This window comes from Scyliorhinus canicula, chromosome 12 (assembly GCF_902713615.1).
Source record: "Scyliorhinus canicula chromosome 12, sScyCan1.1, whole genome shotgun sequence".
NCBI classification, from domain to species: domain Eukaryota; kingdom Metazoa; phylum Chordata; class Chondrichthyes; order Carcharhiniformes; family Scyliorhinidae; genus Scyliorhinus; species Scyliorhinus canicula.
Genome location: NC_052157.1, coordinates 10,575,883 through 10,593,702, shown reverse-complemented (window position 1 = coordinate 10,593,702; position 17,820 = coordinate 10,575,883). Strand labels below are relative to the sequence as shown.

At 50.1% G+C, this 17,820-nt stretch overlaps 1 protein-coding gene across 1 annotated transcript in view; it reads left to right on the top strand.

The window, feature by feature from the left end:
* The first annotated feature begins 381 nt into the window (after positions 1-381).
* Positions 382-17,820, top strand: part of itga11a (integrin, alpha 11a) — a 209,188-nt gene continuing 191,749 nt past the window's right edge. Inside the window, 1 exon segment of the mRNA XM_038813203.1 lies at positions 382-629. Within this exon segment, the coding sequence (XP_038669131.1) occupies positions 578-629 (52 nt within the window). The 5' untranslated portion in view covers positions 382-577.

Here is a 17,820-nt window from a genome sequence, read left to right as displayed (position 1 = left end):
ATTTCTATGAACCCAGTAGGGGTGTAAGGGGAGCGTAAATATACTATTTGTAAATAAAACTTTGTTCTTATTTTTACTCAGTTTGGGCTCCCGCGTCCTTGTTAAAGATGCTTGCTGTTTATGATTTCCTCCAAGCTGTCACGTTTAGAGAGAAGACTGTCACTGAGGTAAAGTGCGCAGAGGGAAGCTAATGTTTTCTGAGTTAAAGCACAGGCAGTGTCTTGTTTCCACTCCTCTCCATTCCGTTGACATCACCAGCAGGCAGGCAATAAGTGCTCAATTCATTGCTCGTTAATTCCAGCCACTGGTTGCTGCTGCTGCTGTTTCAAAAGGCTGAGCTCCCGCTGGATGTGAGGGACCAGGGGAAGGGGAGGAAGCACCGTGCCCTCATCTACAAACCTAATCGTAGCCTCCAGAGCTCCTTAATCCTGGAGGCCCTCCTACCAGAGCCCTCCCACCTCCCACAGTGACAGTGGCTGGGAGAGTCAGAGAGAGAACGAAATCTCACCAAGGGCAGACCTCAGACAGAAGCGACACCACCGACTTGCACAGCTGGACTTTGAGAATTCCGATACACATGGATCTGTACAGATGTGCCTTTGTTGTGTGGATTTTCACCCTGCTGTCAGGTGAGAAGGGGAACGAGGTTTTCCACAGATTGAAGGTGCAGAGCTGTGGACGGTCTCCCTAGAAAAGCCTGTGCTTTTTAAAAACAAATAGATTTATTAGCTGTAAGAGAGGACCTGTGTATTTGGTAGTGGATAGAGTGTGTGTGAGTGAGAGAGAGATGCAAGGATTTGATTAGCCCAGTTTCCTACAGGGAAATTGCCATAAAGTCAGCCAAGTTATACATAACAGTGGAAAAATACGACAAGTATGAATAACATTTTAGAACTCTTCTGAAGTTGGCTAATTAATGTAAAGTCTTTGCGTGCCTCTCTCTCCTTCTTTCTGTCTGTCTCTTGTGCTTGACAGTCGTTCATCTGTAAAGTAATTGCAAAGTGGAGGGAGAAAACATTTAACTCCAGCAGTTTGTGCAGCTCACACTTCAGGGATCTCCAGTAAACGTGGTGCGTCTCCTGTCACTATAAAGGCATTCGCTTATGTGGCTACTGGAAGACTTTTCCAGGAGGTGGATTATGTTATTATGGTCTTGGGTTTGGTGGGACCATTTTTTTTTAAAGGAACAGTCCCTGGCTTTTCCTTTTAAGCTTTTAAAGGCACTCAACCCGTAAGACTAAAGTACAGGACTGGTGCACCACTCGCTGTTTAGATTTCTGTTGTTGTGTGAGTCGGGAGGGACACTCTGTAAATAGCAAACTTGGTGGACTCTTTAATTTAACAACAATGGGAGTTAAGCAATGAGGCAGGAAGTTAGAAGCGATGTGACGTTTGAATTATTAAATGTGACCTCTGCAGCATAACAAAACAAGGGAGACTGGGGCTCAATTCTCTGATTTTGGGGCTATGTCTGGAGGATCCGTGGTGTTTTACGTGGGAAAGATCGGCGGCGCCCCAGCACCGATCCTCCGACCAGTGAGGGGCTAGTAGCCGGGCCACGTAAAACGCCCAGCCTCCATGAAATAAACAGCTGGAGAATGGCCGGGTGGATGTGCATGGCGACAACCTGCAGCGGTCGCGCTGTACAACATGGCGCCCCATGCGGGACCTGATCAGCCAGATAGTGTCCCCCTGGCCACACCCCACCAGTCCTCGCAGCCCTCGCGGAAGCCCCCCCCCGCCCCCACCCGGCCAGCAGAATGGCACCCCCCCCCCCCCCCCGACTGTGGCTGCGCAAGTCTGCAGCCGCCACGCCGGGCCCCCCCGCGGCTGAGACCATGAGCGATGCGCGCGGTCGTGAACCCCGGCTCATCGGGGGGCGGAGCATCGGGGGAGGACCTTCAGGTGACGCCCTGAGGCCGTCCCAATGGCGCACGGCGAGCGCTCTATGCCACGATGACCCCGCTTCGGAGGGGCTGCGTGAAATAGACGGCGCTCCCGTTCCGGCCGGGAAAATGAATTCTCCGCCCGATTGCCGATTACGAAATCGGCATGGGGAAACGGAGAATCCCGCCCCATGTCTTTTTACAACATTTATTTTTAAAATCGGGTTCAATGGTTCAAGCCAGGAAGATCCCAAGTTTGATCTCTGATCAGGGTGACCAATTATTATGAAACAAAATAAGGAACAGCACGGAAGCATTGTGGATAAAAATAAGGGCAGCACGGTAGCATTGTGGTTAGCACAATTGCTTCACAGCTCCAGGGTCCCAGGTTCGATTCCGGCTTGGGTCACTGTCTGTGCGGAGTCTGCACGTCCTCCCCGTGTGTGAGTGGGTTTCCTCCGGGTGCTCCGGTTTCCTCCCACAGCCCAAAGATGTGCAGGTTAGGTGGATTGGCCATGATAAATTGCCTTAGTGTCCAAAATTGCCCTTAGTGTTGGGTGGGGTTACGGTGATAGGGTGGATGTGCTGACCTTTGGTAGGGTGCTCTTTCCAAGAGCCGGTGCAGACTCGATGGGCCGAATGGCCTCCTTCTGCACTGTAAATTCTATCTATCTATGACCGTGAGGCAGTATTGTGGGAGAAGGGATTCAACATGAGTGGGGTGTGACCTGGGGAGTTGGAATCCTGGTTACTATCTAACTGTAGAGATGTGACAGCGATGGACAAACTCAAGTCCTGGGCGATTGTTCTCGTGGATGAAAAGATCATTGTCATGGTGCATGGGTGTAGAAGCAGCAATTAGGTGAGATACACTAGGACACGGTAGCTCTGGTCCACTACGTTAAACACAGGTGAGGACAAGGAGCAACCGACAATGGGCTGAATATTTTCTGGTATCCCGGTAGAAGTTATGGAATCCCTACAGTGCAGAAGGAGGCCATTCAGCCCATCGAGTCTGCACCGAACCTCCGAAGGCGCACCCTTACCTAGGCCCACATTCCCACCTTATCCCTGTAACTAATCCTTTTGGGCACTAAGGGGCAATTTAGCTTTGCCAAACAACCTGATGTGCACATCTTTGGATTGTGGGAGGAAACTGGAGCACTCTGGGGAAACCCACGTAGACACGGGGAGAACGTACAAACCCAATACAGTCAACCGAGGAAAGTGGAGCACCCTGAGGAAACCCACGCAGACACGGGGAGAATGTACAAACCCAATACAGTCAACCGAGGCAGGTATTGAACTCAGGTCCCTGGCGCTGTGAGGCAGCGGTGCTAACCACTGTGCCACCGTGCCGCCGTGTGTTCCTCAGCGTCGCGCCATTCGCTGGCAACGGGATTTTCTACTCTTGCTGCTTGCAAATGGGATTTCCCATTGAAGCCACCCCACGTCGCTGGGAAAACCCACGTGCGGGGATGCGCTGCCGGCGGGAGCCTGTATTCCCAACGGCCGGAGAATTCCAGCCAATGTTTAATATAATTGCCACGGTACCAGAGTTAAAAACGAGCGTAAAAAGAAAGATTCGCATTTAAATTCTTCGAAAGTTAAGAGAGGAAAGTGCATTGTTTTACTACGTACACGGATTGCTTTGGATTTGTGCATCCAAGTGCGGTCGGTGAAATAAAGATTTTATATCACACTTTATATTGCCTCAGGCTGCCTCAAAGCTCTTTACAGCCAAGTAAAGGTTTTATTTTGAAGTGTAGTCATTGTTGTAGTGAAGCCAACTCAAGCACAGCAAGCTCCCACAACAGCAACGTAATGAAGACCAGATAAGCAGCTTTATATGTGTTGGTTGAAGGATGAACATTGGCCAGAATAGAATAGAACAGTACAGCACAGAACAGGCCCTTCGGCCCTCGATGTTGTGCCGAGCAATGATCACCCTACTTAAACCCACGTAACCCGTATACCCGTAACCCAACAATCCCCCCATTAACCTTACACTATGGGCAATTTAGCATGGCCAATCCACCTAACCCGCACATCTTTGGACTGTGGGAGGAAACCGGAGCACCCGGAGGAAACCCACGCACACACGGGGAGGACGTGCAGACTCCACACAGACAGTGACCCAGCCGGGAATCGAACCTGGGACCCTGGAGCTGTGAAGCATTGATGCTAACCACCATGCTACCGTGAGGCCCCCATATTGGGGAGAATTCCCCCCCTGCTGTCCTTCAAAATAATGCCGTGGAATATTTTACCCCCAACCCAGTTGGGGCCGTGTTTTAATGTTTCAGCTGAAAGATGGCACTTCTGACAGTGCAGCACTCCTTCAGCGCTGTTTTGGTGTCTCCGCATGGATTGTGTGCTCAATAAAGTGAGACTTGGACCCATAACCTTCTGGTTCAGGGGCGAGAGTGCTATCAATTGGGCCTCGCCTCGGATCTGACCTGTGGGAGCACCAGAAGATTAGGGACCATCTCCAAAAGCTGGTCTCTCATCGCTTCAACAGCTGTTGTAGCAGAAACTGGTGTGATATCCTGTTTAAAAATGCCGGGATCAGTGATTCCAAGAATGGGAGTGGGGGAGCAGGAATAAAATAATCAATTGGTGTACATGGACGCTGCTTTTAAACCTAACTCTTAGGAATAAGATGCTGTGGCGACTACAGCCAGCTGTCTCCTGAATAATATTCTGTAAGCAGGGTTTGTTTTCTTTTATGCCCACGTTGAACTGCTTCACGTCTGGGTTAAGTGCGAGTAGGAGCCCAGGCCAAAATTTATCCCTAAACTAATGTCACTAAAACAGATGATCTGATTATCTCGCGCACCATTTCCTAGCTATTAAACAGCCAGCATGATTCACTGGGGCATCGACATTCGCTACAGGCTCCCATCCAAATGTCCCTTCAGTAAAGCACCCGACCGGAAAGACTGGAGTGAAAGACAGTGTTGACACCAGAGCGGGATGCATCGGAGACAATTTTACTGACTTCTCAGCCCCAGGATGTCTTCCCATGTCTGGAATGTGGAGATGTCCTTTGCTGAAGGAAATGCCTTTGATGTGAGACAGTTATCCTGGTCACCATTTACCCGCATGCATCATTGATTGTGAATCAGATTCCTCAATCATTGGAAAAAAGTATTAGCGATTGAGCACATGGCTTGAAACCACTAGCTTCAGAGATTTATCGTCCATTTGATGACACACTTTGCATCAATAGAAACCAGTTTTGGCTTCATATTGTCACAATGTAACGTGAGTGTGGAGTTGTCTGGTTCCTATTTAAGATAGTCTCCAGAGAGCTTTACGGCACTGAAGGTGGCCACTTGGCCCATCGAGTCTGCGCCAGCTCCTTGCTAACACAATCCAAAACTAATCCCTTTGCTCCAATCCCACTGCTGATTCCTTTAAATGATACCCTGCTTTCATGCCAAAGAGTTACGTGCTCTCATAACCTCTTAGTAAAGCTCTTTCCTCTCATTCTCCTGGTCATAACTCAGGGCTCCAGCTATGCATCCACTGCAGTTGCTCTGAAGCAGACTGGAAGGAATCGATGGGCTGTCTCAGCAACTTTGCCCCCTTGGCTCCGGCCCAAAGCACCACCATCCCAGGCGAGGAGGGTTTACAGGGAGATGTGAATTACTCAGATCTGTCCAGTGGCACACCAGTCCATCAGCTGCTGAAAGATGGTGAACAGGTTCACACATCTCTTGTGCTTTGAATTACCGAGCTGACGTGGTCTTAAAGCATTTACAGATTTGGCTTTAAAGCCCTCAGCTCAATCCCCGACAAAGAGACAGGAATTTATCACGGTTCCCTCCGTGTCAAATTGCGAATTGAGTGAGATTCACTTCGCTACGAGCCGCCAAGGGGAAAATCTTTTAACATTTTGATGTGCGTCCCAGAACTATCTGTGTCTCAATCCACTGGTGAGCTGCTTGGGGGCCTCTATTTTTGTCAACGTTGGGCTCTTTGTGTGAAGAGCAGGTTTCTCATAGGTCAGTTTCCCAGTGTCAGCACCCACAATCCACACCGTTGACAGTGGCCACATTGCTGTTAACGCAATGCTGCTAATGTCACCTTAGGGCAGTAAAGCCATCGCAGGGTGCAGCAAACCCTACACCCCAGACGCTCATACAAATATTTATTTATTTTATTTTATTTGAATGAAATTGAATCATTACCCATTCTACCTTATCAAGCATCAATTAGTGGGACTCTGAGGTTGATCGGTTGCTCTTTGGCCTCCTTTATTACAAAGTCCCTTTGCTACTTTCGTATCATGTCCGACCCCCAGGATGAGCCTCTGACTATAACATGAAGTCAGAGGGTGCGATCTGACCAAATAAAACACAGAGTCCGTTCCGGGCAGGATTAGAGGGGTCATTCCCCTCTCCCCGCTATCCATGCCACTCTTGTGTTTTCAGACCCCTGCAGGAAATGCCCCCGAAGCCGGAGTTACCGTCTTTTCCTGCAGTGAGGAACTCCGATTGGTGGAGCTCCTCAGTACAGGAAGCGATCGGGCGCCATTTTTAAACGGTGCCCCAATCCTTCGAACCTTGAAGCAACGCCAGGACCCCCCCCCCCCCCCCCCCCCCCCCCCCCCAGTGCCCCAACTCAACTATCAGGGCACCCTCGAGCCTCCTACACCCCACCCAATCCCTGATGTGAGCACAATGCCACGGGGCACCTTGGCACTGCCAGCCTGGCACCCTGGCAGTACACCTGCCAGCCTGGAAGTACCACCTGGGCATCTTGGAAGTGCCAGGCTGGCACCTAGGTGGAACTGCCTGGGTGCCCATGTGCCAATACCACGCTGCCTGGCTGGCATCAGCAGTGCCGGTCACCTGGGTGGCATCAGCAGTGCCAGGGTGCCACCCTGCCCAGATACCAGCCACCCAGGGGCCTTTGATCACCTGGGAAAGTGCCCCTTCAAATGCCATTCTGCCTGGTCCCCGTTTGTGGGGTCTCCTTGTCAAGGTTGGTAGACCCCGGGAACCGGTTCTATCTAGCGTTGGCAAAGTTAAGACGGCTTTTAAACTCACTTAACGCTGCAAGTCTGGGACTTGCCCATTGTGGGCGGAATCCAGATAGCAATGTCTCGTGAGATCTCGTTAGACTTTGCGAGGCGCAATGATCGTCAGAGATCGCGGAAGATGCCTCTCCATGGACCTACCGGTCGCGCCATGTCCTGATTCCGGTGCGACATGGCCAGTAAATCGCGCCCAGAGACTTGGCAGGAGATGTCGTGCAAAGAGGTGATCTTAAATATGTAAATTAGACATCATACATCACCAGTGATGTAAGGTCACATGACAACAGGGCCGACTGAGAGATGATTCTTTGTGAAGCCTCGTCCTGTAGGAATGATTAATAACAGCAAAGCTTACTAACAGCCTTGCCTCCAGCTGACCGAGGACATCTTCAGCAAAGACCCACAGTGATGATAACAGACTGTCCACATATTTGCACCCTCACTACGACGTCTATTTCCACCTCTATCACATCACCTGACTTTGACCCTCAGCTCCTCCGCTGCTGAAACCCTCAGCTCTTATCTCTAGGCTGACCATTCCGATGCGCTTTCCAAATTAAACCCGCCCTAAACCTGCGGTCACCCAAACCTCTGCTGCCCGTGTCATAACGTGCACCGATTTCCCTGCCACCGTCACCCCTCTGACTCACTTTGGCTCCCAATCAAGAAAAGCCTAAGGGCAGCACGGTGGCGCAGTGGTTAGCACAACCGCCTCACGGCGCTGAGGTCCCAGGTTCGATCCTGGCCCTGGGTCACTGTCTGTGTGGAGTTTGCACATTCTCCCCGTGTCTGCGTGGGTTTCGCCCCCACAACCCAAAAATGTGCAGGGTAGGTGGATTGGCCACGCTAAATTGCCCCTTAATTGGAAAAAATAATTGGGTAATCTAAATTTAAAAAAAAAAGCCTTGATTTTACAATTCTCCTCCTTGACTGCAAATCTCTCCACGGCCTCACAGTTTCCTCACTCTGCCATCTCCTCGAACCCTAAAACCTTTTGAGCTGTCTATACTCCTCTAATTCTGGTCTCTTAAGCATCACCGATTTTAACCATTCCACTGACGGCTGTGCCTCCAGCTACTATGTTATTCTCTAAGTCTGAATGAAGACTGAAGACTTACAGTTAACTCAAGCTCTTTATTCAAAGGGTTCGTTCTGCTTCCAGAGCTCAACTAGATGTAAAACAGTCAAGAGGTATGACCTAAACCTAAGGTAAACAGCCTATGCTGAGCAGTCTCTGTGTGCTGCTGCTCCCGAGCTCTGCGCTTCTCCAAGAGGCGCATCCTGCCTTGGGCTGGACCCTTTATACCCGTTCCCAATGCTGCCCTCTAGTGGTGCTGCGACTGTTACATCTGTGCTGCAGTCCCTGGTGTATGTACAGATGTACAGATCACTACAGCTACCTGGGCCCTAACCTCTGGAACCCTCTTTCTGACCCTCTCAACCTCATTTTCCCCCTTTCAGGCACTCCTTCAAATTTATCTCTTTGCCCTAACATAGCCTTATCTGTTTACGTGCCATTTTATGTTTCATGGCGTTCCTGTAAAGTGTCTGGAGTGTTTTATTATGTTGAGGGTGCTATATGAATGTAAGTTGTTGTTGTTTTCTCCGTGATTTCCCAATGGAAAGATTGGGAGCAGGGAGACGGATTTTGAAAGGGACCGGGAGTTTGGGGGGGGGGAGAAGCCGGTTGGCGCGACGATGGTTTGCGGTTCAGAGAACTGGCCATGAATCAGGAGGGGAGCGGTGACTTCCAGGCCCAGGCCTTCTCCTAGCTGACAAAGAAACTGGAAACATAAAAACTCAGGTGGACTCCCACTCTGCTTCCTTCCCGCGAGGCTCCTGCCTGTTCAAAAGAGCTTGTTACTGTTGGATTACAGCAGAAAGACAGCAGGGGCAGTGGCGTGAGGTGGCTCACCTCCTTACAGCGACCTCTCCCTGCCTGCCTGCCTTCCCCATCCGCAGGGCGAACATTAGAATTAGAACAGTACAGCACAGAACAGGCCCTTCGGCCCTCAATGTTGTGCCGAGCAATGATTACCCTTCTCAAGCCCACGTATCCACCCTATACCAGTAACCCAACAACCCCCATTAACATTTTTTTTTAGGACACTAAGGGCAATTTAGCCTGGTCAATCCACCTAACCCGCACATCTTTGGACTGTGGGAGGAAACCGGAGCACCCGGAGGAAACCCACGCACACAGGGGGAGGACGTGACCCAGCCGGGAATCGAACCTAGGACCCTGGAGCTGTGAAGCATTGATGCTAACCACCATGCTACTATGCTGCCCAACATAGTTGGAATTTTTAAACTTCCAAACAAATTATTTACAGTCATTTTATTTGCTTGTGAAACAGTTGGGGTCTGGCACCTCGTGTATCCCGTGCGGTACAAAACGCCAGTCATTCGAAGCGAATATTGGCACGTTGTGTGGAACCGCCCCTCCCCCCCCCCCCCCCCCCCCTCCCCACCTCACTGCTCCCTGAGGTAGTCTCACAATCACTCACATTGTTAACTGAAGCCCAGTTGGTAGCTCACTCCCACCTCAGAGTCAGAAACTCACCCATTCAGATCCTGCTCCAGGACTTTCAGCAGAATAACAAGGTCAATATTGCAGCGCAGTAAGAAGTCTCTCAACACCGAGGTAAAGTCCAACAGGCTTGTTTCAAACACTAGCTTTCGGAGCACTGCTCCTCCCTCAGGTGAATTAAGAGGTAGGTTCCAGAAACGTATATGCAGACAAAGTCAAAGATGCAAGACGATGCGTTGAATGCGAGCGTTTGCACGTAATTAAGTCTTCACCGATCCAGAGAGAGGGGTAACCCCAGGTTAAAGAGGTGTGAATTGTCTCAGGCCAGGACAGTTGGTAGGATTTCGCAAGCCCAGGCCAGATGGTGGGGGAACGAATGAAATGCCACATGAATCCAAGGTCCAATATTGCAGTTATGATGCCGGCGTTGGACTGGGGTGAGCACAGTAAGAAGGGGCAGCAGGGTAGCATGGTGGTTAGCATAAATGCTTCACAGCTCCAGGGTCCCAGGTTCGATTCCCGGCTGGGTCACTGTCTGTGTGGAGTCTGCACGTCCTTCCCCTGTTTGCGTGGGTTTCCTCCGGGTGCTCCGGTTTCCTCCCACAGTCCAAAGATGTGCAGGTTAGGTGGACTGGCCATGCTAAATTGCCCGTAGTGTCCTAATAAAAGTAAGGTTAAGGGGGGGTTGTTGGGTTACGGGTATAGGGTGGATACGTGGGTTTGAGTAGGGTGATCATGGCTCGGCACAACATTGAGGGCCGAAGGGCCTGTTCTGTGCTGTACTGTTCTATGTTCTATGTTCTAAGTCTTACAACACCAGGTTCAAGTCCAACATGTTTGTTTCAAACACTAGCTTTCGGAGCACTGCATTGAAGCGCAGACCATTCTCCCAGTGTCCTGCTCAATTAGCACTGAGGCAGAATAAGGAAATAGCGATTATCTGTCCACGATCACATTGCTGCTTGTGGCAGCTTGCTGTGGGTGAATTGCCACCATGTTTTGACGTGACAACAGTGACTACACCCCAACAGCAATTAATTGGCTGTAAGTCCTTCGGGAGGCCATGAGATCATGGAAGGCAATATTTAAATGCAAGTCTTTCCTTCTTTCCACTTCAACTTCACACCTACTGCTGTACAAGACTGCAACACGGGCTTCCAAAAATGATGCAGGGGTTAGGTTACGTGGAGAGTTTACTCAAATTAGTCCTTTTTTTGCGCTAGAATTTAGAAGGTAAAGGGATGACCTGATCGAGATATTCAAGATATTGGGCGCGATTTAATGGAAATGGGACAAGAGTCTTGTTTTGGGTGCGTTTTGCCAGGTGTTTCCCATCACTGACAGCACCGAGAACCACCCTGCTATTAAATGGGACTCCGGTTCATTTCTGGGCCTAGGCGAGGAAGGCTCCACCAAGGCCACACTCAGTCCCATTTCCTGACGTAAGGAGCTCAGCAGGGCAGGAAGAGATCGGTACACCGGACCCTCTCCACCACGGCCCCTGGATCTCCCCCATGCCCCAACTTACTATTTAGGGGGTCCTCGAACCCCCCGCATTCCACCTCAAAAGGGCAGGGCACCCCTGGGCCCGATCCTCATCATGGGCAAGATGCCACCTGGGCACCTTGGCACTGCCAGTATGGCACCTTGGCAGTGCCCTGCCATATTGAGAGCAGCATGTGGGCACCCAGATGGCCCTGCCAGGGTGGCACCCAGATGGCCTGCAGGGTGCCAGGCTAGTAGTGCCACAGAGCTTGGGTGGCATCAGGGATACCACCCTGCCCAGAGCCCAGGGACCTCCGATCTCGAGAAGCCTCTCGCGAGACTTTTCGGCCTTTCACGTCCCGGGTTGGGCGCAACGAGGCTGTTAGATCGCAGCCATTAACAGGGAAAAACAGGCTAGATAAAGATAAACTATTTCCACTGGTTAGAGATTCTAAAACTAGGGGGCCATAGTCTAAACATTAGACCAGTCAGGAGTGATGTTAGGAAGCCTTTCTTCATTCAAAGGGTGGTAGAGGTTTGGAAGTCTCTCCCACAAGCAACAGTTGAAGTTGGGAAGGTTGTTAATTTTAAATCGGAGATAGTTACATTTTTATTAAGCAAACATATTAAGGGACCTGGGCCAAAGGCAGGTATATGGGCCTGGATTCTCCAATTCAGTGACTATATCTACAGGATCTGTCTGGTCTTATGACCAAATAGTCGGCGCCGCTCACGCACCGATCCTCCACCCGGTGGGGGGCTAGCAGCCGCGGTGCGTAAATTCCCCGTCTTTACCTGCGGATACGGCCACAGAATTGCCGGATCCATGGCTGTGCATGGGCACAGCGGCGGCTTGTGCAACATGGGGCCGGCCGCATGCGGACCCGGCTTGCCAAAAGCTGCCCCCCTGTAACACCCCTCGCCATCCCCGGACCCCCCCCCCAGCCCCCGCTGAAGCCCCCCTGCCAGTGAAGCAGCTCCCCCCCCCGACTGTGGTGGCACTGGACACATTCCGCAGCGGCCACGCTGAGTCCCCGAAAGTTGTGAGGACACGCGCCCCACGCCGTCGAGGATTCGGCTCATCAGGGACAGAGCATCGGGGCTGGGTCTCAGATGACGCACTCCTCGAGCACGCCATTTTTGAGGGGGCAGAACATCGGAAAAAACGGCGCATCTCCCCTGATTCCAGCGTAATAATGGATTCTCCGGCCGATCGCCATACGCGATTTCGGCGCCGGCGATCAGAAAATCCAGCCAATGGACTAAGGCCACAGATCAGCCATGATCTCATTGAATGGTGGGACAGGCTCGAGGGCCTGAATGGCCTATTCCTGTTCCTATGACCGTATATTACAAGCATCAGTTCCTCTATGGTCCATAGTTTCTTCTTTAACATTAAAATTCACCTGCCTTTCAGAAGTTGGTGTGCCTAGATCTTTGTAGAAAGCCATTCATTCTTGGCCAGTGATCAGCACTGAGTGAGTGGAATAATCTTGGCAGGACATCCTTATGCCTGTGGTGAACTTGGGTCCTGTTACTCATTGAACACTCCCTCCCTCCATAACTGATGCACAGTAGCAGCCGTGTGTACCATCTGCAAGATGCCAATAACTCGCCAAGGCTCCTGAGACAGCACCGTCCGAACCCGCAACCTCGGCCATTGGGAAGGACAAGGGCAGCAGACACCTGGGAACCCTACCACCTGGAGGTTCCCCTCCGAGCCACAGTCCATCCTGACTTAGAAATATATCGCCGTTCCTTCAATGTCACTGGGTCAAATTCCTGGAACTCCCTCCCTAACAGCACTGTGGGTGTACCTACACCACACGGACTGCAGCGGTTCAAGAAGGCAACTCACCCACCACCTTCTCAAGGGTAATTTGGGGATGGGCAACAGATTCTGACCTATCCAATGACACCAACGTTCCATAAACGAATAATGAGAAACTTCGTACTAATCGGGGGAAATGAGCAGATGTAAAATGTTTCTCCATCATGTTTACGAAGCCTGCAGCAGTCACAATGCTTCAGAAACCAGTTCATGTGAAATGGTTTGAGATGTTTCCTCAATGTGAAGTGGTAATTTATAAACAAAAGCATTTCTTTATACACAAGCCATGTGATTCGGTGACACAACGCCGAGTCAACCCAATAGGTCTCCCCACTCTCTCCCCATTCCAAATACATTTCCCAGATAATCACCCAACTGGGACTGGAATGGCTCCTTTCCCCCCAGGAATTTCCAGATCTGACGAAGGGTAAGGGTTTATCCATATCATTTTCATACCTGCCCATTACATGTTTGAATGAGCTGGCCCTAGGTTTTCTGACGCACAGTAGCTCAGTGGTTAGCACTGTTGCTTCTTCACAGCTCCAGGGTCCCAGGTTCGATTCCCGGCTTGGGTCACTTGTCTGTGCGGAGTCTGCACGTTCTCCCCGTGTCTGCGTGGGTTTCCTCCGGGTGCTCCGGTTTCCTCCCTCATGTCCCGAAAGACATGCTGTTAGGTGAATTGGACATTCTTAATTCTCCCTCTGTGCACCCGAACAGGCACCGGAATGTGGCGACGAGGGGATTTTCACAGTAACTTCATTGCAATGTTAATGTAAGCCGACTTGTGACAATAAAAATGATTATTATAGTTTTGTTTATGCCCCACTGTAGCCTCCCCAACCTATCCTCACCTAAATTGATTATCGTTACCCTCTACTGCCTTCTTGTCTGCTTGCTTAGCAACCTCTGAACTGAATCTGTACTGTTCACTTTGACTGTTCCCCCCAGTTAGCAAATACTCCAGATCATGCCCAGAAGGGCATTTTCTTTGAAAAATGCATTTGTCGAACAAAAATAAATTGGGCAAATTTCTTCCTCGTAAAAGCTAAAGAATGTCACACATGCTGAGGGCGAACTGGAGTGGATGTAAAGTGGCTACACAGCAAACTCAAAAACTAACTCACTTAATGAGAAAGGGCTGTGGTGTTGTGATGTGTGCAGGATTGTGGTTTGGGAGAAATACTGGCCGAGCCGTGCTGGGCCCAATAAATCCCATCCTGATTGACTGCATTCATAATTAGTTCATAATTCGGCACTTGGCCTTAAAGTCACACTGGGCAGTGGCTGGCCTCCGCACAGTCCATTTATTCTTGGGGGGGGGGGGGGGGGGGGGGCATGGTCCCAGTGTTTAACACCATCAAAAAGCAGCAACACTTCTCCAACCATTAGAACTTTCTGGAAAAAGCAAAGGCTTGGGAATTTTTCATGCCCTCAGGGTGACCCTGAGTGCCTGACAGCTGATGAAGTATTTTGAATTGTAGGTCCTATTGTAATGTGGGAAAGCACAGCATCCAATTCATGCAAAGGAAGCTCCCACCAGGCGATCTGCTTTAGTGGTGTGTGGTGCTGAGGGTTAAACATTGGCGTGGGCACCGGGGGAACTCCCATGTTCTTCTCCAAGCGTTGCCGGGAAATCTTTTGTGCCAACCCAAGAGGGCAGAGGGGGCCTCAGCTTCCTATCTCATGCAATAACCCTGCTGTGCCACTTCTACAGCAAAGTGCCCTCCTTGTTACCTGGTACCAGGTCAGGCAGTAATCTTCGGCAGGGCCTGGGGGGACTGGTGGAGGATGCTCCGGGGGTGGATGGGGGGGTACAGGAGGGAACTATCTGGCAGGTCGGGTCCGCGCGTGACGCCATGTTGTACGGTGCAACCGCTGCAGGTTGGCGCCGTGCGCATGCACGACTACCCGGCCATCCTCCGACCGTTTTTGGCGCGGGAGCCAGGAGTTTTACCCGGCGCGGGCGGCTGCTAGCCCCTCACTGGTCCCGGAATCGGTGAGGAATCAACGCCGATTTTGGCGTCATAAAACGCCACCTTTTCCACACCGGCTTCAGTCAGCACTTAGCCGCAAAATCAGAGAATCCAGCCCTTTGCCTCAACAACGGAGAATCAGGCCGCATTTGTTTGCAATTCTCATGGAAATAGAAGTATGGAATCGCAGACCGCGGTTTCCCAACATACTGGGAGAAAGCCAGGAATTCCACGTAATAACAAAAGAATTTGGCTTCCTCAGTTGTTTTAAACGAATAGTCCGGAAGTGGTCTAATCATACCCTGGCCAGCAGAGCGATCTGATAAACGTCTCTGAAATCATGAGGCTCTCTGGTTAACTGATGGGAGATAAATCTTTACTGGGTCACAATCCTGGAACTCACTAAATAATTTCACTTTGGGACCACCTTCACTACATGGACTGCAGAGTTTCACGAAAAAGGATTAAGATAAACCTGTCCAAACACCAGATCAAAAGTAGCAGGCCAGCAGGCGGAGGTGCTGTCAGTGCCTGTGTCTAACACTTACATCCTAAACTCTACCACCCATATGCATCAAGTCTCATTCGGCTATCATTCCTGTGGTCGCTGACCTATATTGGCTCCCAGTGCAGACAACGCCTCAGCCTTCATCCTGGAGTTCATATCCCTCCAAGCCGCATCCCTCCCTCTCTCTGTCGCCTCATTCAGCCCTACCACGCTCCAGGAGTTTTGCACACTTGCAGTTCCAACCTCTTGAGAATGCTCCGAGTTCTATTCTTCCACCAATGGTGGCCATGCCTACAGTTGCTCTATGTTCTGGAATACCTTCCCCAATATCTCTGTCTGTTCATTCCTCTCTCCCTCATAAAGTCGCTCTCTCAAAACATGCCCCCTTTACAAAGATTTTGGTCACCAAAGTGGCTCAGGGTCAGATTTTGTGAAATGCTACGGGATATTCTACCATGTGAAAGATGCAAGTTGTTGTGCTCTGGGTATTCCTGATGATAATGTGCTGGTTTATTTATGATACAGCTGATGTACCCTGTGTGGTGCAAGTGAAGTACAGGTTGAGCATCCATTATCTGAAATTCCAAAAGCCAAAACATTCCGAAATCCACACTTTTCTTGAGCACGCTGCACATGCGCAGTTCCCAATGCTCTGCACATCTGAAATTCCCAATGCGCACCGCACATGCGCAGTTCCCAACATTCCGTTCGTACTCAGTTCCCAATATTCCGCACATGCAAAGTTCCCAATGCGCGCCACACCTGCACAGTACATTCCAAAATCCGAAAAATTCCGAAATCTGATACACACTCGGCCAAAAGCATTTTGGATAAGGGATTTTCAACCTGCAATAGCTTTGTCAGCTACAGTGGAAAGTTTGTCATGAAAACCAAAAGATATAGGAGATAAAACTATCCGTCAACCGTTCATTGCTTTACCAAAACTATTGAGGAGAAATTTCAGTCCAGTTTGCCTTTAAACTATATTTTAAAGAGAAATACAAGTTTCCTGGTACAGCATGGTGTCAGCACACTTTTTATCTAACCAGTATTGGCGTACTTCAAATCTCACTTTTGTCAGATAAACTCACACAGCTTGTGATTAAAATGCTCAAAAATATTCATATTCTCACGGTTTTTAACATTAGAGTCTGGAAGGCCAATGTCATAGAACGGACTTTCTGGCTGCTTAATGAACTCCGCTATCCCAGTGACAGTCTCAGAAACCTGCTGCACTTCTCGGTTTGGCACTTACAGCTCAGTCAGGCTGTTTCTCGGAGATATCGGCTGTGATTTAACGGAAATAAAACAGTCCCGTTTCGGGCGACATTTAACCGGGTGTTTCCCGCGCTTGCAGGGCCGAGGCTGATCCCGCTATCAGACCATAAAACCATAAGATGTAGGAGCAGAATCAGGCCATTCGGCCCATCGGGTCTGCTCCGCCTCTCGATCATGGCCGATATTTACCTCCTCATCATCTAACTCTGCTTCGTTTCGGGGCCTCGGCGACGAAGGCCCCACCCAGACCGCAATTAGTCCCGTTTCCTGCACTGACCAGCTCGGCTCACGACTGCAGGAAAAATGGTACCTGGATCTCTGGACCCCCCGCCCACCGTGGCCTGCGGACCCCCCTCCAACACCTCATCTTACTAATTAGGGGGTCCTCTAGCCCTCTGCACTCCACCTCATAAGGGAAGGGCACCCACACGTCCGATCCCCGGCACGGGCAAGACCATAAGACCATAAGACATAGGAGCAGAATTAGATGACTCGACCCATCGAGTCGGCTCCGCTATTCAATCATGGCTGATATTTTCTCATCCCCATTCTCCTGCCTTCTCCCCATAACCCCTGATCCCCTTATTAATCAAGAACCTATATATCTCTGCCTTAAAGACACTCAGTGATTTGGCCTCCACAGCCTTCTGCGGCAAAGAGTTCCACAGATTCACCACCCTCTGGCTAAAGAAATTCCTCCTCATCTCTGTTTTAAAGGATTGTTCCTTTAGTCTGAGACGGTGTCCTCTGGCTTTAGTTTTTCCCCACAAGTGGAAACATCCTCTCCACGTCCACTCTATCCAGGCCTCGCAACATTCTGTAAGTTTCAATATACGGGGCCCACAACTGCTCACAATACTCCAAATGGGGTCTGACCAGAGCCTTATACAGCCTCAGAAGTACAGCCCTAGTCTTGTATTCTCACCCTCTCGACATGAATGCTAACATTGCATTTGCCTTCTTAACTGCCGACTAACCTTAAGGGAATCGTGAACAAGGATTCCTAAGTCCCTTTGTGCTTCTGATTTCCTACGCATTTCCCCATTTAGAAAATAGTCTATGCCTAAATTCCTCCATCCAAAGTGCATAACCTCACACATTTCCACATTGTATTTCATTTGCTACTTCTTTGCCCACTCTCCTAGCTTGCCCAAGTCCTTCTGCAGCCCCTTTGCTTCCTCAATACTATCTGCCCCTCTACAGAACTTTGTATAATCTGCAAACTTTGCAACAGTGCCTTCAGTTCCTTCTTCCAGATCATTAATGTATATTGTAAAAAGTT